Source organism: Nilaparvata lugens, chromosome 8, assembly GCF_014356525.2.
Source record: "Nilaparvata lugens isolate BPH chromosome 8, ASM1435652v1, whole genome shotgun sequence".
In the NCBI taxonomy this organism is placed as follows: Eukaryota; Metazoa; Arthropoda; class Insecta; order Hemiptera; family Delphacidae; genus Nilaparvata; species Nilaparvata lugens.
This window is the reverse complement of record NC_052511.1, coordinates 47,531,082-47,558,581: the sequence shown is the minus strand read 5'-3', so window position 1 is coordinate 47,558,581 and position 27,500 is coordinate 47,531,082. Positions and strand designations below refer to the sequence as shown.

The following is a 27,500-nucleotide window of genomic DNA, read 5'->3' as shown; positions in this document are numbered from 1 at the left end:
TCCTTTATAGAGGGCAGTGGCAAGACATAGAATCGGCTTCACTTTTCTCCTATCTTTCTCTACTGCTATTATAAAGTGGTCCTCACTATCCTATACTATTAAACGAGCAACTCCTGTTTATATGTTTGGATGTTTAGATGTTTATATGTTTGTATTTCACCGGATCTCGAAAACGGCTCTAACGATTCTCACGAAATTCGAGCCCCCCCCCCTTAATTTGAAACACAAAAAAATATTATAACTTATATACGATAATTTATTTTTATTTTCAATAAGCTGTGCTTCTATACTTCCGACTACATTAGTATTATAGTTTATAGTGGAATTTTAAGAATACATTATGATACCTAACAATATTCAATATTTATTTTTTTCAGAGGTTGGACTAAAATACAATTCAATTGCTAAAATAAATATAGTATATAGTCCAACATTTATTAGCTTCAAAATTATAATATTGTGGTGTGTTGTGTTTTAGATACATAGGACAATATATTTCTTTGTATAAGAACTATTTTAAACCAAAGATTTTAAATAGGACTTTATAGCCTCTATTATTTTTCTTATTTTAACAACTGAAAACTAGCAGACACTTAAGTTTTGAATTAATTTTATACAAAAATATATACAAAGGTACAGGTCTTCTATATAAACTATAATAACGCTAAAATGGAAAAGTGAAACCTGCTCGAAAAGAAGGAAAACTAAAAAATCTCTCCGAAAGAGTGATTTTCATTCTTTCCATTTTAGCGTTTACACATGCCAAAAACCTGTGTTTTCAAGACTTAAATTGGCAAAATTTTCCCGGGGAGTACCCCCGGACCCCCCTTCTACTGGGGGTATTCCATACCCCCCAGGCTCCCCGGTAGTTCAGCCCACTCAAAATATTCTTCTATATACGCCACTGTTTGTGAGGGAAAATTTTGCATTCTTCTGGGAATTAATTTACTGTGATTAGATAGAGCATTTCTGTAGTTATTATAATTTCTTCTTTCGTAATACATTTTTTATGCATTTGTACATCAGAGCGAAGCTCGGTCCCTGATATTAGTGTTTTTGTTATAGTATCGTTTTAGATATACTTTCAGAAACTTAAATTTTTTCCAATTTTCTTGCCAGCAAATCTGTAGACCCCCCCCCGCTGTAAAATGCTGTGTGAATCTTCTAAAGTGGACAGTACCTAAAAAATGAGAGAGTTTATCAGGGTGTAGTGTTTTTAATATACAGTAGTATCAAAGATTAATAGAGTAATTTTTGGTAACTTCAATTTTTGTTCAATTCCCTATCCAGCAATTCTGTAGACCCCCGGCTGTAAAATGCTGTGTGAATCTCCTGATGTGGGCAGTACCTAAAAAATGAGAGAGTTCATCAGGGTGTAGTGCTTTTGTTATACAGTAGTATCATAGATTAATAGATAAATTTTCGGAAACTTCAATTTTTGTTCAATTCTCTTTTCAGCAATTCTGTACACACCCGGCTGTAAAATGCTGTGAAAATCTTCTAATGTAGGCAGTACCTGAAAAATGAGAGAGTTTATCAGGGTGTAGTGTTTTTGTTATACAGTAGTATCATAGATTTAAAAGATAAATTTTCAGAAACTTCAATTTTCGTTCAATTCTCTTTCCAGCAAATCTCTAGACCCCCGGCTCTAAAATGCTGTGCGAATCGTGCGACGTGGACGAATCAGCTGACGTGGGCAATTCTCGGTGGCCTCTTTCTGAAGCAGGAGATTGAGCAGCGTCAATAACATCCTGCGCTCTGATGGCTGACGGGAGCGGTAGGCTCTTCTATATAGTCGATCCAGCCACTACTACGTTCAAGAACTATAAGGATGTCCCGCCGTTTTTCAGGCAGGTGAGACGACAATCTATAGCAGAAAATAATCCAGACAAATAATAAATGAATTTACTGTATGGAGAAAGTTATATCATTTGATAGCATAAAATAATTGGGAAAAAACATGAATGGAATGAATGGCTTTTTGCTATTAAAAAGAACGACTAGCAGTCAGATGACTGCTGACTGTTACTAGTAGTTCTGTGAACAGTAGACCTCGCGCTCAGTAAGTTACATTGACCTGTTGTTATGTTTTCTCAAAAATTGATAAATAATTATCAATTTAAAATGTCTAGAAATAATCCTTAATAAACATAGAGCTTCCTGTCCTATCGTACCGTGACGTGTCGTCCCGGAATGTGAGTGTGAGCGCTGTTATCAGGTCTGGCAGCAACTGTCTACAACGTTGAAGGAAAGATACATTTTCAAGATGTTCGATGTTTTTGAACGGGTAGTTTTATAGTCCTCTAAACAGCTGATTTATGATGAATAGTTCTATAGTCTGATTTTTACTCTTATATTGGCGTATGAAAGAGGCTCCTTTTTCCTTTTATATTATCCTTGAAAGCAAAATTTCCAAAAACCTTGTATATACGTCGACGCGCAATTTAAATAGGAACATACCTGTCAAATTTCATGAAAATCTATTACCGCGTTTCGCCGTTAATGCGCAACATATAAACATTCAAACATTAAGAGAAATGCCAAACCGTCGACTTGAATCTTAGACCTCACTTCGCTCGGTCAATTATATTCTGACTGCTAGTCGTTCTTTTTAATAGCAAAAAGTGTTTTTATAATAAGCAGTTCGTGATGGAAAACAACATTGAAGAAATGAACGAATATAGTGATCAAGTTGTTGAGAACACGAGTAAAGTATACACTTCATGGAGAATAGATCATGCCAGAGGCCCTGAAATTGGTCAGTTGCGACCTGAAAACTCTGACACCAGACCTGAGCCAACCCAAAGACTTTAAAGAGATATAGACCCACAATGCCTATGTCTTCCCAATGATAGCTCTTGCTTGAAATTGAACACCGCCATTGGGGTATTTTAGCACGAGATATTATATCTATATATTCGTAATACTATAGATTACAAAGGCATTGGTATGTAATAATCTATAGGTTGCCCCCTCAATGGCCGATTTCAATTCAATCTACGAGACCTACTACGTCATACAGCTTCAACCAATCACAAGCGAGCTAGTCAGGTGGAGTCCCCGCCTACATTATAAAACCTTCTCATTGGCTGAAGCAACAGAAGGCTTTGCATTAACAATATTTCATAATTTTTGCCACAGCCTCACGTTTTAATCCACCAATTGAAGAATTATTTCAATGTGTAATTTGCATTATTTTGCAGGCATGGCCCTACTTCCTAGCCTTTATCTTAATAGAAAACATCATCCTATGGTTGAAAAAGAAAACACGATGAGATTGAACGACGGGATCACATCGATATCTCACGGAATATTCCAAGAGTGTGGCAGGTGGGTCTAATATATTTTCTATGGATAATACAATAATCTATAATAAATAATCTATGATAATCTAAAACAGAAAGTAATATGTCGATATAATATCATTGAAGTACTAGGACCGGAAGCACAAAAGCCTGTTAAATTTCAATCAAGATCAAATCGAATGCTAGGAAAACTAATCAGAGAATACGTTCTTGAAAATAAGGCTTCTCTGATGGTTTTCGTGGCATTTAATCACGGTTACAATCTAATAGGCTTTTGTGCAACCGAACCAAAATGATAAAATAAACTGTATATAATTTATTGTAGTTGTTATCTACTATTTTGTTTTGTTCTACCTGAGCCAATAACTTATCAATAAATATCTTATTCCTTCGATAATGATACCCTATCTTATCACTTCCAAAACCAAACTAGAGTAACAATCAATTTCAATTTCAAGTTTCATATTTCATCGATATCATTTTCCAAACCAAACTAGACTGTCGATAGATTTCTCCATTGTAACCAAATACTATCGAATGCAACATTGTGGCCTCGAAAACCTCAGCAAAAACTTGAAATTTGATAAATCTTTTGTGGAAATTACTGACGGATTAATTGAAGCATGACTTGTCTTCAGCGATCGAACCGGTTTCCTTTAAAAAGTTGAATGAACTGTGCCGAGTTCCATTTCAAACTGACAGAATTCCTCATAAACTGACACCAATACTTGCCGTTCAACCAATACTGACATTTAATAATTGAATGGAATACATTGAGATTCACTTAATTCTGTCAGAATTCCTAATGCAATTACATTAATGCTGCACATTTAAACGATACTGACAGATTGAAGCTGAATGAGCCGTTGTGAGAATTATTTCAATCTGGCAGCGTTTACTACGAACAACATCAATAGGATTCCCATTTAACCAATACTGACAGTGAGAAGTTGAATCAACTATGATATTGAAGCCCAGTGACTCAAAGTTGCAGACCTGTTATGTAAATGTCAAAGGCAACAGTTTAATCTATAGTAATACATTATTTATTAGGTGGCCTACAGTAATTTGTAGTTTGTAGCTATGATTTATCGGACACGTTGTAAATATTTGTAAATGGAATATTGTGAATGAAAGCTTCTAAAAGACAGTAGACGTGATGATCTTTTTATCGTATAGTACTATAATATTGTAAATAGAATATAGTAGATGGAAATTCTAGAAAACCAGGTAGATTTAGTAGAGTACTTTGTAGCTATTATTCATTGCAGTAGTCACTAATACTGACAGTATGATGTAAAACTCACTATGGGGGATTCACTTTAAGCTGTCAGTATCACTCATTTTCAGCTGATAGTTGCAGTGATAGTAGTTTAATTTTCTGCTCAAAATTGACTCAGGAAGTGAAAGTGCAAATTTTTAGTGAGAAAAACATGAAGAACCCAATACATAACCTATAAACTTGAGTGTTGATAGGAAATACATTGGGTAATACGACAAGGCAGAACATCCGAAAGGATCTCTCTGCCGATAAAAGCCATAAGAATAAATAATAAATAAATTGCAGTAGTAAAATATTGTCAATAGATTATTGTGAATGGAAGCTTTTAAAAGAGTGGATGAATAATTATTAACGTATAGTATACTAGCAGTTCTGTGAACAGTATAGACTTCACGCAGTTTTCTCATCCACAAGTATCTGATATCACCGTTCTAGTTGATTCAGTTGAATTACAATTCACACTGAATCATAATTTACTCTTAAAAACTATTATTTGTTTTCTCGAAGATCAAAAACTCCCTTATGTTAATAAACTCTAATCATCACGTTTGATTTGTATCCCTATGATAATTTATTTATCCAGTTCGTTGATAATCTTCCATCTGATAAAGATATTTCTCCTATTTAAATTTTTTCAAAGACCTTAAAGAGAAGTCTTTGATTTTTTTTTCAATCAAGAATATTATAATTTTTTCAGCATCATTTAGTTCATTTAATCATTTTTTATTTATTTTCAATCACCTATTAAATATGTTTTTCAAATATGAGAATATTGATACTGATGGGCACTCATCATAAAAAATATTGAAACCCTACCTTATAGAAATAGACACATCTATGTAATGCATGTGTGCCAGACATCTCTGAATGCATGCAATGAATAATCCACTTGTCAGCTGATTGATTATGAATAATTCTATAGTCTGATTGATCCTATCTTCAAAGAAAGTAGATGATATATATATATATATATATATTCTGAGTAGATTTTGCCCACACCTGTCTCTATCAGAATTCCAGTGTCGCTCTGGGCCGGCTAAGCTCAGTCGGCGACTGGGGAGGGCCGCGGCAGGGGACGGGAGTCTCGGTGGGGCGTCCGTCAACCACCCTCGCTCGGGTTGGGGGTTGAAACAGGGCTTTGAGTGCTTTGGAGGAATGTTTCCCTCTTTTAGGAAAGAGGGGCCGTGCTTTCGCACTGCCAAACAGGGTGGTCGCGGAAAGAAGGGAACAGGAACCTTGCAGTGTTAGTCGTGAGAAAGGGCTTCGTGTCGGGACTAAGTCCTAGTCCTCGGGCACCGGGTGTCTTCCCGGGGTCCGGGTTGGTTGCGGGGCCCTGGTAAAGGCTTTCCCTGGCCTTCCCAGAGGTCCTCTTGTGATCCCGCACTAGACGAGTGCGCTGCGGCGGCCAGTACTCTAGACTTTCCTAAGTCCTACTGGCCGGGCACTGGCTGTCCTCCCGGGGTCCGGATCGGCCGCGGAGTTGCGGGAAAGGCCTTTCCTGGCCTTCCTAGACGCCTTCTTGCGATCCCGCACTGGACCAGCACGCTGTGGCGGCCAGCACTCTGGACTCTCCTAAGTCCTACTGGCCGGGCACTAGCTGTCCTCCTGGGGACCGGATCGTCCGCGGAGTTGCGGGAAAGGCTTTTCCTGCCTTCTAGACGTCCTCTTGCGATCCCGCACTGGACCAGCACGCTGCGGCGGCCAGCACTCTAGACTTTCCTAAGTCCTACTGGCGGGCACTAGCTGTCCTCCTGGGGTCCGGATCGTCCGCGGAGTTGCACTATTAACCCGTAGAAAGAGTGAAGGAATTATTCAACTTCTCTGAATAGCCGTTATCCATGTTTATTGCATGTTCAACTATTAACCATGTTTAAAAAGTTCAACTATTTACCCATGTTTAACTATTAACCCATAGAAGGAGAGTCGAAATTATTCAACTTCTGTGACTATAGCCGTTATCCATGTTTAACTATTAACCATGTTTAAAATGTTCAACTATTTACCCATGTTCAACTATTAACCCATAGAAGGAGAGTCGAAATTATTCAACTTCTGTGACTATAGCCGTTATCCATGTTTAACTATTAACCATGTTTAAAATGTTTAACTATTTACCCATGTTTAACTATTAACCCGTAGAAGGAGAGTAGAAATTATTCAACTTCTGTGAATATAGCCGTTATCCATGTTTATTTCATTATACATTTAATACTAGTAGTTCTGTGAACAATAGACCTCGCGCTCAGTAAGTTTACATTGACCTGTTGTTATGTTTTCTCAAAAATTAATAAATAATTATATCAATTCAAAAGGGAACTGTTCAATTTCAGTAAATAGCGGTTATCAATTTATTCCATGTTTATTGCATTATATAAATCTGTAATAAATTTCAGAACGCAATTCCAATGTAGAATATTTGTATCAGAGAGAAACTTGTATCACAACTTTCAAACGGAAAGCCTTTCTTTCTACAGATAGAAATTACTGATATATTGCAATTATTCAAATGCTAATGAATTAATTATTATTATCAAATTCGTTTTGAAGCCTTTCTTTCTATTTGTAGATGATAGATGTCAATACTTCAACTCAATCTACGAGACCTACTACGTCATACAGCTTCAACCAATCACAAGCGAGCTAGTCAGTTGGAGTCCCCGCCTACATTATAACACCTTCTCATTGGCTGAAGCAACAGAATGGCTTTGCATTAACAATATTTTCATAATTTTTGCCACAGCCTCACGTTTTAATCCACCAATTGAAGAATTATTTCAATGTGTAATTTGCATTATTTTGCAGGCATGGCCCTACTTCCTAGCCTTTATCTTAATAGAAAACATCATCCTATGGTTGAAAAAGAAACCAACGATGAGATTGAACGACGGGATCACATCGATATCTCACGGAATATTCCAAGAGTGTGGCAGGTGGGTCTAATATATTTTCTATGGATAATACAATAATCTATAATAAATAATCTATGATAATCTAACAACAGAAAGTAATATGTCGATATAATATCATTGAAGTACTAGGACCGGAAGCACAAAAGCCTGTTAAATTTCAATCAAGATCAAATCGAATGCTAGGAGAACTAATCAGAGAATACGTTCTTGAAAATAAGGCTTCTCTGATTGGTTTTCGTGACATTTAATCACGGTTACAATCCAATAGGCTTTTGTGCAACCGAACCAAAATGATAAAATTAACTTGTATATAATTTATTGTGGTTGTTATCTACTATTTTGTTTTGTTCTACCTGAGCCAATAACTTATCAATAAATATCTTATTCCTTCGATAATGATACCCTATCTTATCACTTCCAAAACCAATCTAGGTTAACAATCAATTTCAATTTCAAGTTTCATATTCCATCGATATCATTTTCCAAACCAAACTAGACTGTCGATAGATTTCTCCATTGTAACCAAATACTATCGAATGCAACATTGTGGCCTCAAAAACCTCAGCAAAAACTTGAAATTCGATAAATCTTTTGTGGAAATTACTGACGGATTAATTGAAGCATGACTTGTCTTTAGCGATCGAACCGGTTTCCTTTAAAAAGTTGAATGAACTGTGGTGAGTTTCATTTCAAACTGACAGAATTCCTCATAAACTGACACCAATACTTGCCGTTCAACCAATACTGACATTTAATAATTGAATGGAATACATTGAGATTCACTTAATTCTGTCAGAATTCCTAATGCAATTACATTAATGCTGCACATTTAAACGATACTGACAGATTGAAGCTGAATGAGCCGTTGTGAGAATCATTTCAATCTGGCAGCGTTCCTTATGAACAACATCAATAGGTTCCCATTTAACTAATACTGACAGTGAGTAGTTGAATCAACTATGATATTGAAGCCCAGTTAAAATAAGTGAGTGACTCAAAGTTGCAGACCTGTTATGTAAATGTCAAAGGCAACAGTTTAATCTATAGTAATACATTATTTATTAGGTGGCCTACAGTAATTTGTAGTTTGTAGCTATGATTTATCGGACACGTTGTAAATATTTGTAAATGGAATATTGTGAATGAAAGCTTCTAAAAGACAGTAGACGTGATGATCTTTTTATCGTATAGTACTATAATATTGTAAATAGAATATAGTAGATGGAAACTTCTAGAAAACCAGGTAGATTTAGTAGAGTACTTTGTAGCTATTATTCATTGCAGTAGTCACTAATACTGACAGTATGATGTAAAACTCACTATGGGGAGATTCACTTTAAGCTGTCAGTATCACTCATTTTCAGCTGATAGTTGCAGTGATAGTAGTTTTAATTTTTCTGCTCAAAATTGACTCAGGAAGTGAAAGTGCAAATTTTTAGTGAGAAAACATGAAGAACCCAATACATAACCTATAAACTTGAGTGTTGATAGGAAATTACATTGGGTAATACGACAAGGCAGAACATCCGAAAGGATCTCTCTGCCGATAAAAGCCATAAGAATAAATAATAAATAAATTGCAGTAGTAAAATATTGTCAATAGATTATTGTGAATGGAAGCTTTTAAAAGAGTGGATGAATAATTATTTAACGTATAGTACTACTAGCAGTTCTGTGAACAGTAGACCTCACGCAGTTTTCTCATCCACAAGTATCTGATGTCACCTGTTCTAGTTGATTCAGTTGAATTACAATTCACACTTGAATCATAATTTACTCTTAAAAACTATTATTTGTTTTCTCCAAGATCAAAAACTCCCTTATGTTAATAAACTCAAATCATCGCGTTTGAATTTGTATCCCTATGATAATTTATTTATCCAGTTCGTTGATAATCTTTCCATCTGATAAAGATATTTCTCCTATTTTAAATTTTTTTCAAAGACCTTAAAGAGAAGTCTTTGATTTTTTTTCAATCAAGAATATTATAATTTTTTCAGCATCATTTAGTTCATTTAATCATTTTTTATTTTATTTTCAATCACCTATTAAATTTGTTTTTCAAATATGAGAATATTGATACTGATGGGCACTCATCATAAAAAATATTGAAACCCTACCTTATAGAAATAGACACATCTATGTAATGCATGTGTGCCAGACATCTCTGTAATGCATGCAATGAATAATCCACTTGTCAGCTGATTGATTATGAATAATTCTATAGTCTGATTGATCCTATCTTCAAAGAAAGTAGATGATATATATATATATATATTCTGAGTAGATTTTTGCCCACACCTGTCTCTATCAGAATTCCCAGTGTCGCTCTGGGCCGGCTAAGCTCAGTCGGCGACTGGGGAGGGCCGCGGCAGGGGACGGGAGTCTCGGTGGGGCGTCCGTCAACCACCCTCGCTCGGGTTGGGGGTTGAAACAGGGCTTTGAGTGCTTTGGAGGAATGTTTCCCTCTTTTAGGAAAGAGGGGCCGTGCTTTCGCACTGCCAAACAGGGTTGGTCGCGGAAAGAAGGGAACAGGAACCTTGCAGTGTTAGTCGTGAGAAAGGGCTTCGTGTCGGGACTAAGTCCTAGTCCTCGGGCACCGGGTGTCTTCCCGGGGTCCGGGTTGGTTGCGGGGCCCTGGTAAAGGCTTCCCTGGCCTTCCCAGAGGTCCTCTTGTGATCCCGCACTAGACGAGTGCGCTGCGGCGGCCAGTACTCTAGACTTTCCTAAGTCCTACTGGCCGGGCACTGGCTGTCCTCCCGGGGTCCGGATCGGCCGCGGAGTTGCGGGAAAGGCCTTTCCTGGCCTTCCTAGACGCCTTCTTGCGATCCCGCACTAGACCAGCACGCTGTGGCGGCCAGCACTCTGGACTCTCCTAAGTCCTACTGGCCGGGCACTAGCTGTCCTCCTGGGGACCGGATCGTCCGCGGAGTTGCGGGAAAGGCTTTTCCTGGCCTTCCTAGACGTCCTCTTGCGATCCCGCACTGGACCAGCACGCTGCGGCGGCCAGCACTCTAGACTTTCCTAAGTCCTACTGGCCGGGCACTAGCTGTCCTCCTGGGGTCCGGATCGTCCGCGGAGTTGCGGGAAAGGCTTTTCCTGGCCTTCCTAGACGTCCTCTTGCGATCCCGCACTGGACCAGCACGCTGCGGCGGCCAGCACTCTAGACTCTCCTAAGTCCTACTGGCCGGGCACTAGCTGTCCTCCTGGGGACCGGATCGTCCGCGGAGTTGCGGGAAAGGCTTTTCCTGGCCTTCCTAGACGTCCTCTTGCGATCCCGCACTGGACCAGCACGCTGCGGCGGCCAGCACTCTAGACTTTCCTAAGTCCTACTGCCGGGCACTAGCTGTCCTCCTGGGGTCCAGATCGTCCGCGGAGTTGCGGGAAAGGCTTTTCCTGGCCTTCCTAGACGTCCTCTTGCGATCCCGCACTGGACCAGCACGCTGCGGCGGCCAGCACTCTGGACTTTCCTAAGTCCTACTGCCGGGCACTAGCTGTCCTCCTGGGGTCCGGATCGTCCGCGGAGTTGCGGAAAAGGCTTTTCCTGGCCTTCCTAGACGTCCTCTTGCGATCCCGCACTGGACCAGCACGCTGCGGCGGCCAGCACTCTGGACTCCTAAGTCCTACTGCCGGGCACTAGCTGTCCTCCTGGGGTCCGGATCGTCCGCGGAGTTGCGGGAAAGGCTTTTCCTGGCCTTCCTAGACGTCCTCTTGCGATCCCGCACTGGACCAGCACGCTGCGGCGGCCAGCACTCTGGACTCCCCTAAGTCCTACTGGCCGGGCACTAGCTGTCCTCCTGGGGTCCGGATCGTCCGCGGAGTTGCGGGAAAGGCTTTTCCTGGCCTTCCTAGACGTCCTCTTGCGATCCCGCACTGGACCAGCACGCTGCGGCGGCCAGCACTCTGGACTCCCCTAAGTCCTACTGGCCGGGCACTAGCTGTCCTCCTGGGGTCCGGATCGTCCGCGGAGTTGCGGGAAAGGCTTTTCCTGGCCTTCCTAGACGTCCTCTTGCGATCCCGCACTGGACCAGCACGCTGCGGCGGCCAGCACTCTGGACTCCCCTAAGTCCTACTGGCCGGCACTAGCTGTCCTCCTGGGGTCCGGATCGTCCGCGGAGTTGCGGGAAGGTCTTTCCTGACCTTCCTGGATGTCCTATCTCGCCTCGATGCCCCACTGGTGGCCTACCAATGGGGAGTCAGGTTTCGACCAAACCTGACGTGTTGTCGTTGGTCGAAACTGGCAACCCGTCGTCCAAACAGGTTAGGTTCGTTTAACACTCGCCCCAAACGAGTGTAGAGCAGTGGAGTTCACTGTGTGAGAGGCTAATCAACTTTAGCCTCGACACAACTCCCGGTCGCAGAAGAAATCGGAGGTCCTTAGTACGGGTGTACTGTGACGTTGCTAGCTGCTCGCTGCTTCCTTCTCACCTCTCTCGACCGCTCGACTTGGCTCTCCGAACTCGACTGCTCTTGCTGGCCTTTCTCGAGCCTCCCTCAATAACCGAGAGGGAGGGGAGAGAGGATGCGCAGCAACGCTGAGCGGTAGGCCAGTGGCTGGCTTGAACGTTGACCCCTCAGATTCTATGATAGATAGCCGGCGTCGAATAAATGAGCCCTAAATTCAATGCCTTTCTCTAGTTACGATATACATCGTGACAATATATATATATATATATATATATATATATATATATAATGATATCAGATATGGAAGAATTCCTTTTCTTTTTTTATTATCCTTAAAATGCAAATTTTGAAAAACCTTGTGTATACATCGACGCGCAGTTGAAAAAGGAATATTCCTGCCAAATCTCATCGAATTCTATCAACGCGTTTTGCCGTAATCGCGTTACATACAGACAGACAAAAGAAAATCCAAGTTAAAACATAGAGCTCACTACGTTCGGTCAATAATAATTATTATTGTAAATAGGATACAGTGGATGGAGAATTCTAGAAGACCATCTAGATTAGTACAGTACCGTCCCTTGTTTCCATGATTTACTAGTAGTTCTGTGAACAGTAGACCTCACGCAGTATTCTCATCCACAAGTCAATAAAATTATTACTATATATAATAAATCACTCAGTTTTCTTTCCAGATCATAAACGGTTTCGAATTTTCCATTGCAGTTTTTTTTAATGCATTCAGTATATCATTGGCTTTGTTCTAATATGCGGTTTTTCGCGATTAATGCCAAAATAAACAAGTTATCGAATTTACAAAAATGTTACTTTTATATTATTATAAACGATATTGGGAATAAAAGATTGAAACTATAGACCTTATGGAAATACATCAATAGACTGGCTTCTCACAGTCCACACATCTGTGTAATCACTTGTCAGCTGATTCATTCTATAGTCTGATTTTTACTCTAATATTGCCGTATGAAGGAGGCTCCTTTTTCCTTTTATATTACCCTTGAAATGCAAAATTTCCAAAAAACCTTGTACATACGTCGACGCGCAATTTAAAAAGGAACATACCTGTCAAATTTCATGAAAATCTATTACCGCGTTTCGCCGTAAATGCGCAACATATTAATATATAAAAATTTAAACATTAAGAGAAATGACAAGCCGTCGACTTGAATCTTAGACTTCACTTCGCTCGGTCAATTACCCTTGTAGTATGAAATTGTCAATGGAACATACTCAGTACCCCAGTTTTCATATGATTCCAATAAGTTTTATGTAGAGATGTTTTTATATGTATTTTTGATTACAGGTTATTGTTTAGAGGAGCCGAGAGCGCCCTCTATGTATATATTTACGAGAACTATAGACTGATGGAGCTCCCCTGGGATTCTCCTATGACTTGGTACATAGCGGCCATTGCTGTAGACTTCTGCTATTATTGGGTACACCGTGCCAGCCATGGTGAGATAGTGCTTAATAATACTATGATATAATACGATAAGTTCAATTAGATAGTACCAATTCAAATATATTGCTCCAATAAAATTATATTTATTTGAATCATTATATTTCATAGTACCTAATACTTGAGGATTGATTTCATCAGAAATGACTTCATTTGACTGTATTGTAACTGTCACCTGGTCATATGGGACATATATATGAATCATATATTTATATCATATTGATCAGGATTTTAGAGTTTTTGAATTAAAAGTTAAATGAACAGTATTTTGTCTTTGAACAATCTTTGTCATCGACAGAAAAATGGTTTATTTCATATGTTGTCAATATTAACGTTAGGTTCTCTTTGTTTCTAATAACAACGTGCCGCTTGTGCGACAGATAAAAATATGTACGTACTTGAAATGGCTTTCATGTTTGGCATTGACTGAACTTATATTAGGTTTAATACCCAAAATTTAGCTTTTGGGGCAGAGCTCGTTCGTTAGGACTGTGAGTAAAGTCCGGCTGATCCAGTGAAGAAGGCTAGATTTCGTTTCGTTTTATAATACAGTTATTCTGTTTAAAAATAATTGTATTATTAAGGGAGACGGGTTCTGAACCTATTCATCGGTTCAGTTGATTTTTGTTTTCTAAAATACTAACTGTAAAGTCGCGACTAAACCAGTGAATGCCAAAGGGGGAAGCCATCTTCAAAAAGTAGGTGACTACTGGATAAGATCATTGTTCTTAATTTTCATAACCACAAAGATTGAATCATCTTAAGCAGCAGCGAGTAGTTTCCCCATTAAATTTTTTTGTCAAATTAATGTCAATTAATGGTGATTTGAGTGTGATATTTTTGTTTTTATTCTGTTTTCAACCATAAAAATTTAAAATTCTTAGTTTTCGTTGTTTTTTTAGTAAGAATGGACTAAATTTTGGAAAAGTGAAACCATAACCCTATTTCGGACTTTTAAAATATTATCTAAATTTGGGAGAGAAATAGTACAAGGAGTATCCTTAGTTTTTCTCTCCCAATCAGTGCTACTTTGTAAAAATTATGAATAAATAAATAAAATATATAAATAAATTCAATTTAATATTGTGTTGTATATTTATTTATATTTTATCTTCTTTTGGAATAGAAAAAATTGATATTTAGCATTTTTAACCGAAAGAAACAATTAAATAAGTTCTAGTATTTCTGTTCTCTCTTTTGTTATCATAGTTCTTCCCCTCCTTACATAATTGGTAGTCCTTCCCGCCTTACATAACAATGTATTCCATTGTGTTTCTCTTTTCTACTCTATGTTTCAGCTAAATATTCATAATTTTTTATTTTAGAAATCCATATATTTTGGGCACAACACCAAGTCCATCACAGCTCTGAAGACTACAATCTAACCGTGGGTTTAAGACAGTCTGTGCTTCAGGGATGGTGTGGATTTGTAAGTTCACAAAATATTTTATTTTTTTATCACAAAATTACAATACTTAAAATTAACCCTATGCAAGCTCTTTTAATCCTATTAATATGAATATTATTCGATATTCAATAATTGAAATTCCTATAGTGATATGGGACCAGCGTAAAACTGTAGAATGGAAGATATGAGTTTTAATGTTTCTTAAAAATTTTGAGATTCATTTAGTGGAAGGAGAATTTCAAGTTTTGAATTCTCATACTGAAGATGACAGCATAGGTGTTGAAACATGAAAAATTTCAATAAATTCGTTGTATTTTCAGACAATATTCTAGTGTTCTATAAAGGAACAATAGTTTATTGTAATAAACAGATAGTTTTTTTTATATAGGCTGCATATAGTGCGGTCCACGTTATAATGGCAGAAGAGATTGATTGATTGATTGATTGAGTACTTTATTTATGTAGATTACAATATATACTGGCTTATACACTTATATACAATAGCTTACAATACAGCAAAATTATAGATGAATTTACATAATATAGACTAAGAAAATAATTATTGAACTGTATATGATATGAAAAAGGAATTTGTAACATAATAACTATAGATAATAATCATATTGTTATGCATCTACATAAATTGGCGGAGCTTTGGACATATCAATGTCCATTCTTCGGAAAGAATATTAAAAATATCCTCCCTACTAACTCTCTACCAAAGATAGGAGAAAAACGTTGCCGATCCTCTGTCTTATCAATGCCTTCCATAGACGGTAGCTGATACAGGTTTATTGATGTGATATTAACGGTTCATTCTCGTTTAAAATAATCAATTTTATTTTATTAGGCAAGCAGTTACATTTTTCAATAATTTCATGATGAATTTTCATAATTAATAGGTCTATGAAATATTTTGTGAATTAGTTATTAATTTTACATTGTTAGAAGACGATCTGGCAACAGAACAAAGAGAGAAAGAGATAGCGCTATCCGCTTTGTTGAATGATAGACAAGATTAGATAATCAAAAACTGCCATTATAACGTGGACCTCACTATAGGAAAATTTGTATTCGTCGTTTACTTTTGTGCTCTACTTTGATTTCTACTTTCAATTTATAAAGTTTGTTTATATTCTACACAAATTTTGCATATTCTATATCTCTATGAATTTAGAGAGTTCACTATTTTAAGCTTCTCTCATAAAATTTGAAATACTTGGAACATGAGAAGCCGAAACTCAGTCCCATATTAAAAGTAATATCTAAGAATATTTAGAAGAATATAATTTTGCATATTATATAATATCTCTATGAATTTGTAGAGTTCTCTATTTTAAGCTTCGCCAATAACATTTTAATCACTTGAGAAGCTGAAACTCAGTCCCATATTTAAAGTAATATCTAAGAGATATATATATATATATTTTAAATTAAAATCAGTGACCCACATTTTTCTAATTTTGTTGTTGTTCCTATATGAGATTAGTTTCCAAGCTAAACTTGTTGTTTGATTATCTACTTCCTTATTGACAGGTCAAAACTGAGGAAACAGATTTGTTTGTTTTTTTTTTTAATGGCTTTGATAAATTACTAAAATGTAGGTCATTGCTATTGAGATATTATCATTGATAAGTTTCACTGTCAATGAAACACTATAAGCTTTGAATACCGACACGTTTCCAAGCATTCTTATAGAAAAAAATATCGTCGAAAATTGTTACATAATCTAGCCTATTATTGATTACCGTACCGGTAATCCTTCATTTATTTATTATTCTTCATTCATACAATAACATTAAGTACATCATCAAAATGATAGGGAGAGAATTGTATTTGTTTATTGTACCTAATTGTTGAAAGAATAGGATGTTGATGTTGTCAATATCACTTTAAACCTGACAACATCAACGTATTATTCTTTCGTATTGAATGAAAAAGACTAAGAAATTGTCAAAAACCACAGATTTATTGATACTTATAGAAAGACCGGTTTCGGTTATTACGATGGTGTACTACAACGGTCTTTCCAAGTATCAATAAATCTGTGGTTTTTGACAATTTCTTAGTCTTTTTCATTCAATATGAATAATTACCACAATATCAACTTCTCAACTACACAAAAAGTCTTATTCTTTCAATTATGGAGAAATACCACTACATCTCATACCATACTATCAAATTATTAGAACCTAATTGTACCAATTGTTTATTTACTAGCTTACTTAACTTTAGTAACTATTTAAATAGGGTCGAATCTCAATTTTCTATCTGCTTCAAATATTGTATTTTCCACCTGATGAATGACTAAACAAGAGCGTGCCTATATTATTAGAACACTTGACATAATTACAATGCTTTAATATTGATGGATGATCCATATTATATTGATAAAAAATCATCATTCTATCTATGCGAATATTCATATCTCTATGAATTCACTGTCCTCTAGAAGACTGTAATATTACATTATTGGGGGTTGTATTTAAAGATGAAAATTACTGAGATATTGAATCTATTGAAATGCTAATAAATAAATTATTATTATTATTCATTTATTTATTTATTACATTGTTTACAAATACTTAACATGAGGAAAGGCACAACAGGTTCATGCCCAAAACTGTCCCATTTCCAATTTATACTATACTATCCAAATCAAATTGTGTTATCATCTATCATCAAATAATTCATCCATTTTGTACATATACAATTCAATGCAATATATGCAAAATTCATCAAAACTTTAGAAGCTTCAAATATGAATCAATAATTATTATTGAACGAAAATCCAAATTAAATGCTGTGAATAACCCCGAAGACTTCTGCTACTGCAAATATTGACAACACGGTAAACAGCCATACGGAAATTGAATAATAGCGCTCATAGAATTTTCATCTAGCTGTTCACCCTAGTTCTTGTTAATATTTGCAGTAGCAGAGGTCTTCGGGGTGAATTACAGCATTTAATTGGGATTCTCTTTTGATAATAATTATTGATTCATATTTAAAGCTTCTTAAGTTTTGATGAATATTGCATTGAATTGTATATGTACAAAATGGATGATTAATTTGATGATAGATGATAACACAATGAAGTAGGTACCATATCATATCTTAGAATAAAAATAGCACTGTTCTTGTGTAGTGTATTATATCATTCGACTGAGTCATTGTCAATATTGTAGAACCGTTCCATAATTGAATAAAAAAAAAATATGTTGTCAAATTCTACACAGTTTTATTCGGTACACGACCATGGTTTCGTGACCACACCGGTCACATTTTCAAGTTGACTGTCAACTATAATAAATTATAAAGACAATTACAATAGATCTTCTTAGGATTGTGAAAAATTTCTCACAACATCAATATGTGGCCAACAAAATAATGTCATTCCATTATCATTTTGTGTTTATGATGATATGTAAGTTATACACCTCCCTGTCTGACAAATAATTTTTGTATAGTAGCGCTCATCGAATTTCCATCTAGCTGTTCACCCTGCTGTCAATATTTGCAGTAGCAGAAGTCTTCGGGGTGATTTACAGCATTTAATTGGGATTTTCTTTTAATAACAATTATTTATTAATTAGCATTTGACCATATGCATTTCCCAATTCATTTCCATCTGCATACACTTCTATTCAATTCATACTCCCTTATTTATTTATTCATACATTGAAAGCTACAATATCACTCTCAACTCATTACGAAAGATTGGGAAAGGAACAACAGGCTTGAAGCCCAAGATATATTGATTTGGTGGAAATCAATGAGAAATTGTATTCTTTAAAATGCTGATTCATGAATAATAATTATTATTAAACGAAAATCCCAATTAAATGCTGTAAATCACCCCGAAGACTTCTGCTACTGCAAATATTGACAACAGGGTTACCTTGTTATTTGTTCAAGGTTACCATTTAATTTGGATTTTCGTTTAATAATAATAATTATTGTTTAAGTATCTTTTATAATAGATTTTTTAATTAATTTTTCAGGCGTTCTACCTACCTATGGCCCTGTTTGTCCCACCAGCGCAGTTCCTAACCCACCAACAGTTCAACCTCATGTACCAGTTCTGGATACACACAGAAACTGTCAAATCTTTGGGACCTCTCGAATGGGTTCTCAACACACCTAAACACCACAGACTGCATCATGGTAAGCTGCTAATAGATAAAAATGAACTGGATGTAGGCTATAGAAATTCAGCCTATAGTGAAATTGGAGGGAGATTTAGAAAACAAATAATTGTTGAAATGCTGGAGAAATGTAGTAAACGTACTACCTAACAAAATACAAAACACACCATTTAAGGTTGGTCACACCACACCGATTAGTCAAGACATGATCAGACAAGTTTAGTCACAATACTCCACATTGCTGCTTATGACGCAACACACACTGATTAGTCATTGCAATTAGACATGAATCCATATTTTAATTATTATTTTACAAAGGCGACTTCCTAGAAGTATTTTAAGTCATGATGATGATATGAATGATAATACAATGGAGGTAGAGTTATGAATGAATAAAAATTATAGGTTATGTTATCCACTTGAATTGATTTGAGTCCACTTTTCAGTCCAGAAATAAATAAACTAGAAATTTTGAATTTGATTTGATTAAAAACCTAATAAAATAGAATGATTACATTCAATAAACTCTTAGAACTTGAAAATATTGAGTTATTAATAGGCAACTATGTGAAGTATTGTGACTAAACGTGACTAGTCTTGTCTTGACTAATCGGTGTGTGACTAGCCTTAAGCTACAAGACAAGACATGATCGAACACAATACTTCACATTGTTGCTTATGATGCAATTCACACTGATTAGTCATTGCAATTAGACATGTCTTCATAAGCAACTATGTGAAGTATTGTGACTAAACGTGTCTTGTCTTGAATAATCGGTGTGTGACCAGCTTAAGGCTATGCACACACCAGTTAGTTAAGACAAGACATGATCAGACACGTTTAGTCAATATACTTCACATAGTTGCTTATGACGCAACACACACTGATTAGTCATTGCAATATATTAGACATGACTCCATAAGCAACTATGTGAAGTATTGTGACTAAACGTGACTAGTCTTGTCTTGACTAATCGGTGTGTGCCCAGCTTAATGTTTCAAGCAACGACTTGCAGACAATTATTATTCATGTGAATGAACAATAATTGTCTGCAACATAATTATTCTGTTCACGCACTGACTGGAGTTCTTTCGGACGGCAAGAGTTCATTCTCAACAGTTCAAATTGCTCCAGTGAGTAAGAGAACAAGATGTTTCTCTACATAAAATAATTTACTGCATGTTGTCGGAATAGTGTGTCAATACATCGCAGTTTGGAATGAATCTAGAGACCATCATCTTTAGAAAACACAAATTTTCCATGCATTTAATTATGTAATGGATTTAATAAATTCATAAGATTATTGGAACTTGATTTTTTTAAAAGAAAAAGACGCACTACATGGGGAGGAAATACTTCACAATGCTGCCTTTAGAATTACAGGCAACAGAGAACATCAAAAAATAAAGTATAAAACTCAAGAAGTATTTAATATTATTGTCTCTGTACACCCTGATGAGGGCCCTACAGATCAAACTATGAGTTTATGACTATTGTTTATCAATTTTTGCTATTTCTATAGGAGGTTGATAAGACTGTTTTCTACTACCTACTTTGTATGTTATGTTGTATTATTATTTATTTATTATACATTAATAGATACAATCATTCTCAACTATGAATGATTGGGGAAGGAACAACAGGCTTAAAGCCCAAAACTGTTCCTTTCCCAAATTTAGATAGAAATTGTCCAAAAATATGTTATGTTACACTACACGTTTTTTGTCCAATTTTGAGTCCAAAATTTATAAACTAGGAATTTAGAATTTAGGAAAGTTGAAAACCAAATTAAATAATAATACTTCACTAAATCATCACTAATATATTATATTGACGCTGCTCCTGATAATGAATGAAGAATTGATGTGTGCGACAGTTCAGTCCAGTTGAGTTAGAAAAATAATTATATAAAATATATTCCAGAGATTTTTCAGTTTGGTGTAAGGGTAAGCATTCCTGACCGACAATTAAGAGGTACTGGGTTCGTTTCCCGGGCTGACAAATAATTTTTTAATTTGTTGTTGGTTATCCATCTTGTTTCCACTATTATTATTACTATTAAATTTTATAAAACTTTAAAGTGAAAAAGCACTCACATTCTTTGATGTGGCGTCCGTTTCGTGCTGGTATCGCACATTTTCAAGCCAAACAGGAACTGAAGTGTTTAAGGTTATGAGTGTGAAATTTGGTGGGGATGGAGGGGAGTTTTGGTGGTTAATGGAGGAGTATTTAAATGAGTTTGTCAAACAGGGTGTGGGAGGAAAAGTTGATTTGGTCATTTAGAATATTGTTTGGCTGTTGTTTGGTGTGCTTGTATATTTCAAACAGTTCTAGTACATTCAATTTTCTGTTTTTGTGGGAATAGTGGAGTATTTCGAGGTTGTTGTCTATGTCAGGGTGTGTGTGGTCAGTGGAGATAATGTGTTCTGCAAAGGTGGAATGGGAGGACGGATGGGTAATGGCTCTTGTGGTTCTTTGAATCTTATATTGAAATTTCTAGCTGTTTTACCTATGTAGAATTTGCTGCAATCTCTACAATTTGGCTTATAAATTCCTGGTCTATTATATTGATTTTGAGAGGTGTTGTATGGGGACAAGAGTTTTTTCAGTCACATCAAAGAATGTGAGTGCTTTTTCACTTTAAAGTTTTATAAAATTTAATATTTATAATTTTTTAATAGTAGCGCTCATCGAATTTCCATCTAGCTGTTCACCCTGTTGTCAATATTTGCAGTAGCAGAAGTCTTCGGGGTGAATATTACAGATTTAATGGATTTTCGTTTAATAATATAAAATATTTCACACCAACCAAATTTTAAATTGTTTCTAGGCTATATACCTACTTTAATATCTTCAATCATATTTATATCTACAGAATTTTAAAGTATTTATAGGATATAATTGTTTTCAGCTAACCCTTTCTTTAATGTTTTGAAGATGAAATTATCATATCATTGAGGAAGGTCCAGATTGTAACGGTTCTATTTCTCAATTTGTCCATACTACAGTTGTATTTCACCTTCTTTTACACAGAATTTCCAGTATGTGATTTGATTAAAAAATACATTTTTTAAAAGTAGCTTATTGCAACTTTCATCATCAGTATTGCTATGAGTGAGGAAGTGATAATATCACTAGTCGTTTAATTTAATTAATCAAAAATTAATAAATAATTTATCAATTTAAAATGTCTAGAAAAAATTCTAAATAATATAGCTTAATGTCCTATCGTACCGTGACGTGTCGTCCCGGAATGGAGTGTGAGCGCTGTTATCAGGTCTGGCTGCAACTGTCTACAACGTTGATGGAAAGATACATTTACAAGATGTTCGATGTTTTTTAACGGGTAGTATCATAGCCACCTCTAATACAAGGCCGCGGCCTACGATATTGCAACGTCGCAGTGTAGGCTTAGAATCTAATACATGATTGGTGAAAAAGATTTAAAAAAATACCAGCTGATCTTTTTCACCAATCATGTATTAAATTCTAGGCCTACACTGCGACGTTGCAATATCGTAGGCCGCGGCCTTGTATTAGAGGTGGCTATGGTAGTATTAAAGACCACTAAACAGCTGATCAATGATGAATAATAAATTCTATAGTCTTATTTTTAATCCAATATTGGCTTATGAAGGAGGCTCCTTTTTCCTTTTATATTATCCTTGAAATGCAAAATTTCCAAAAACCTTGCATATACGTCGTTGCGCAATTAAAAAAGAAACATACCTGTCAAATTTCATGAAAATCTATTACCGCGTTTCGCCGTAAATGCGCAACATATAAACATTTAAACATTCAAACATTTGAAAATTTAAACATTCAAACATTAAGAGAAATGCCAAACCGTCGACTTGAATCTTAGACCTCACTTCGCTCGGTGAATAATTGTAAATTGAAAACATTAAAGAAAGGGTTCGCTGAAAACAATTCTATCCTATAAACACACAAAAATTCTGTTGATGTAATATGTTTTAATTATTCCTCCATACTTATTTCTCATAATTCTGCAGGTTTAGTATCAATCAAATTGTGTAAAATTTTGAAAATTGTGTAAAATTCTTATTGTGTAAAATTTTGAAAATTGTGTAAAGTTCTTATTGTGTAAAATTTTGTTGATGTAATATGTTTTAATTATTTCTCCACACGTATTTCCTATAATTTACAGGTTTAGTTTCAATCGAATTGTGTAATTTTCATATTTTTCAGATGGAAGTTATTGAGATATTGCAATATTATTCTAATGCTAATGAATTAATTATATTATTAAACGAAAATCCAAATTAGATGCTGTAATTATTTAGCCCGAAGTCTTCTAAGTGAAAGTAAATATATAATTTTCATCTTTTATTGTTTCAGGAAGCATGCTATGGTGTCTGGATAAAAACTACGGCGGCTGTTTAATAATTTGGGACAGATTGTTCGGGACTTTTGTGGAGGATAAGAAGGAGCAGGAGATAATCTACGGACTTGTCTATAACCAGCCATCTTTCAATCCTTTCTTTCTACAGGTAATGATAAAATTATTAATTGGCAGAAATATAAAGTGACAACATTTTAGAAAATACACAATAAAAGCAATACAAATTTTACAACATGAGTAAATACTATTACAAAATAAAATGCAATGCCAATTGAGTATATAGAAGTACCTATTAGACGAAGAGTAGGCTACTGTGTACTAAATTAACATCATATCTAGTAGAATTTATTGAAATTCAATAAAATTACCTACTTCTCATAGATATGAATATTTTTTATAATAATTAGGCAACATTATTATAGCCCAAGTTCCGGGTTTTTACATGTAGTATCGCCATAATAGTGATGGTAATCAGTATAAGAATTCGAAATACTAAGATTATTATAAATCCTACAAGTTCTCTGATAGAAAAAACTATTTTTTTCCTACAGTTACCTTGAAAAGTGGCCATTCCTGCACCGATTACAGAACGCAAAGAATCACTTTTCCGCTCTACTGCGGGAAAATTTTTTTCTGCACTCCAGATTTGTAACATGGCAACGCAAAATAGTTAGTGGGTTATATGGAGCACCAGTGCAGCAAAATCAAAATTAAGTTGGTAACAGTGACTGTGGTGTACGTTATAATAATATTAAGGACACCGAGTTCGAGGACAGCCACCACATGAGTGACAGCTGCTCCTTCATTCATTTACTACTACATTATTCAATTTTATTTATTAATAGTAAAATTACACAGAAAAACATTTGATGGATTTCAGGCAATTTTACCCATAATTACCCACTTTTCATATTCAATGGTGACTGTAGGAAAAATTAAATGTGAAATACGTGCGCAAAGTTCCTCTGCTGCACTCAAGAAACCATTCCGCCCTCGCCTACGGCTCGGGCGTAAACGTTTCCTTCGGTGCAGCAAACTGTCACTCTGCGCACTAGTTGCACAAATAACTATTAAATTGGTTGTTGGTTATCCATCTTGTTTTCACTGATATTATTACTATTGTATTCTTATATAACTTTAAAGTGAAAAAAAAACACTCACATTTTTTGGTGGGCGACGACCGAATACTTCAGTTTCTGTTTGGCTTGAGAATGTGCAACACCAGCACGAAACGGTCGTCGCCACACCAAACAATGTGAGTGTTTTTTCACTTTAAAGTTACATAAAAATACAATAGTAATATTTTTATAATACTCCAAACAAACAGAAATACAAGACTATAGTTTGAAAACTGTCCCAAGTTAGACCACTTGACTTTTCTTCCTTGTAATTGTGTATATGCTATCCTATTATATTAAGCGAGCAATTTTTGTATTTATCTGGTTATTTTTATATCTGGTTATTTATGTTTTACGGATCTCGAAAACTGCTCCAACGATTTTCACGAAATTTGGAACATAGTAGGTTTATGATATAAAAATTCGATTGCACTAGGTCTCATTCTTTGGAAAACTCGCTGAACGACATTAAAAGGATAATTCATCCTTGGAAAACAGATGATAATTTCGTCGTCTCTCGATAACAGAAGATGCGTATGCTGTGTGTGGGAGAGAGACAGAATTATTTCCAGTTGTGTAATCATAATCATCAGCGAGAAACTTTATCTAGCTAGACAATTTTTAATCGATTTGATCAACATAATCTGATTTGTTGACATGACATGATATCCTCCTAATCTAGAGTATATCATAATTTTCAAAGTTGATCATTATTTGACGATTTCAAGTGATTAATGAGTGTTATTTTGTTATTCAATTTGGTTTGTATATAGTTCTGAATTATAATTTTTTTGTTTTCAAATGTTTGAACAGAAAATTGAACCTGAATTCAAGTGTATGGAACATATCCTACTTCTTGGACTATTTATGGTGTATAAATCAAAATTCGGGGAAAAAACAGTTTTGGGCTGTGCCTGTTGGTCCTTCCCGAATCATTTTAAAGAATTGTGTTCGGTTTATCAAAATTCAATAAATAAATAACGAGCGAAGCTCGGTGCCCCGATATTATATTCTAATATGAGACTTGTGCTTTGTTGATATATTGAAAGAATAAATGATAGGCTACTTCATGTGTCAGCTTTTACCTTATTCGACTTTTCATCTCATATTTTCTCGATTCTTAGATTTTCTACAAAAAAATCTATAAATCTAATGAGACTTGTGCTTTGCTGATAAAATAAATCATACTCGATCTGTAGGCTTACTTAACTCAACTTATTCAACTCATCTGATATTTTCTCGATTTTTCAGATTTTCTACAATAAAAACCTGATAAACAAATGGAAAGCAATGAAAGGCTTGAAAAACAAATTGTGTTCTTTGATAAAAGGACCAAGCTGGTTGCCTGGGAGACCTTGGACTGGTGTAGATGAGGATAAACATAGTGTAAGTTATAAAATTTATAAAAAAAAATCACAAATACTAGTAGTTTTGTGAACAGTAGACCTCACGCAGTATTCTCATTCACAAGTACCTGATTGAAACTTAGACCTTAAGGAAATACAGCAATAGACTGGCTTCTCCACACATCTGTGTGATCACTTGTCAGCTGATTTATGATGAATAATTCTATAGTCTGATTTTTACTCCAATATTGGCGTATGAAGGAGGCTCCTTTTTCCTTTTATATTATCCTTGAAATGCAAAATTTTCAAAAACCTTGTATATACGTCGACGCGCATTTTAAGAAGGGACATACCTGTCAAATTTCATGAAAATCTATTACCGCGTTTCGCCGTAAATGCGCAACATATAAACATTCAAACATAAAGATAAATGCCAAACCGTCGACTTGAATCTTAGACCTCACTTCGCTCGGTCAACAATCATTTATACATTTGTATTTTTCTGGAAGATATATGCAATGACGGGATTCCTTCGAGGCTTTTTTTGATATTAAAATTTTCGTATTACCGGTATTATAATTTTTTTTATACAGTTATATTGGGTAGCCTATTTTATGTACAAGTTAAATGCTATAGTGAGGTCCACGTTATAATGGCAGTCTTTGATGAGCAATGGTATTGCTATCCTTGTCTTTTATTCAACAAAGCAGATAGCGCTATCTCTTTCTCGCTTTGCTTTGTTGCCAGATGGTCTTTTAACAATGTAGAATATTTATAAATTAACAGATTATTTATTTAATTGACGCGAGGGAGTGAGGTTTAAGATTCAAGACGATTTTTCTTAGTCTATATTATGTAAATTCATCTATAATTTTGCTGTATTGTAAGCTATTGTATATAAGTGTATAAGCCAGTATATATTGTAATCTACATAAATAAAGTACTCAATCAATCAATCAATTCAGTGTGCTTCTTGTAAAAATTATAGAATAATAAAATAAAATAATAAATAAGTTTATTATGAAATTATTGAAAATATAATTTCTTGCTTAGAGAAAAATATAATTGATATTTAAACAAGAGAGGAACAGTTAATATACATCAATAAACCTGTATCAGCTACGTCTATAGAAAGCATTGACAAGACAGAGGATCGGCAACGTTGTTCTCCTATCTTTCTCCACTGCATTATACAACTTAGACCTCACTATAGTATTATATATTTGTTTGAAATTATATATTGGTTCTATATTGAATTAAAACGGGTAGATATAGGTACCGAATTAATTGATATACACTCGTCACGGTATTCAGTTTTGAATGCTAAGTAGAAGGAATTTTGTTATCAATTAGGATCTTAATCTTTCTAAATTTAAAATTAATTGTTTCAAGTGTTTGTGTTTTGTTTCAATGTGAAAGAAGTTAGTGAAGAATTGGAAAGTCGCACATAACCTTTATTTGGACAATTTATTTTATAAAATTGGGATATAAAGAAGTTTTGGACTGTAGTCTGTTTCTTTGTCCTTTAGTTGATTGTGAATGATGAATAAAGAAATACCAAAATTCTAATAAAAACAAGCAATTAATGTGAAATATTTCAATAATTATTTGAAGGATTGTGATGAATATTCAATCTAAATTCTATCTTCTCCCAATCATACTATATTTCTTATAATTATGATCTGTAATGACAATGGAATAAATAAATTTCCTCTATTTTGTTAACAGGTGAG

General features: G+C 35.3%; 1 protein-coding gene across 1 annotated transcript; it reads left to right on the top strand.

Annotated features, from left to right (window-relative positions):
• The first annotated feature begins 7,387 nt into the window (after positions 1-7,387).
• LOC120352861 (alkylglycerol monooxygenase-like) lies at positions 7,388-25,602 on the top strand. Its single transcript, XM_039435168.1, has 6 exons — positions 7,388-7,517; positions 13,228-13,379; positions 14,709-14,812; positions 18,796-18,958; positions 23,300-23,451; positions 25,546-25,602. Exons 1-6 carry the CDS (start codon positions 7,459-7,461, stop codon positions 25,600-25,602), a joined length of 687 nt encoding a protein of 228 aa, XP_039291102.1. The 5' UTR covers positions 7,388-7,458.
• Positions 25,603-27,500: the final 1,898 nt, after the last annotated feature.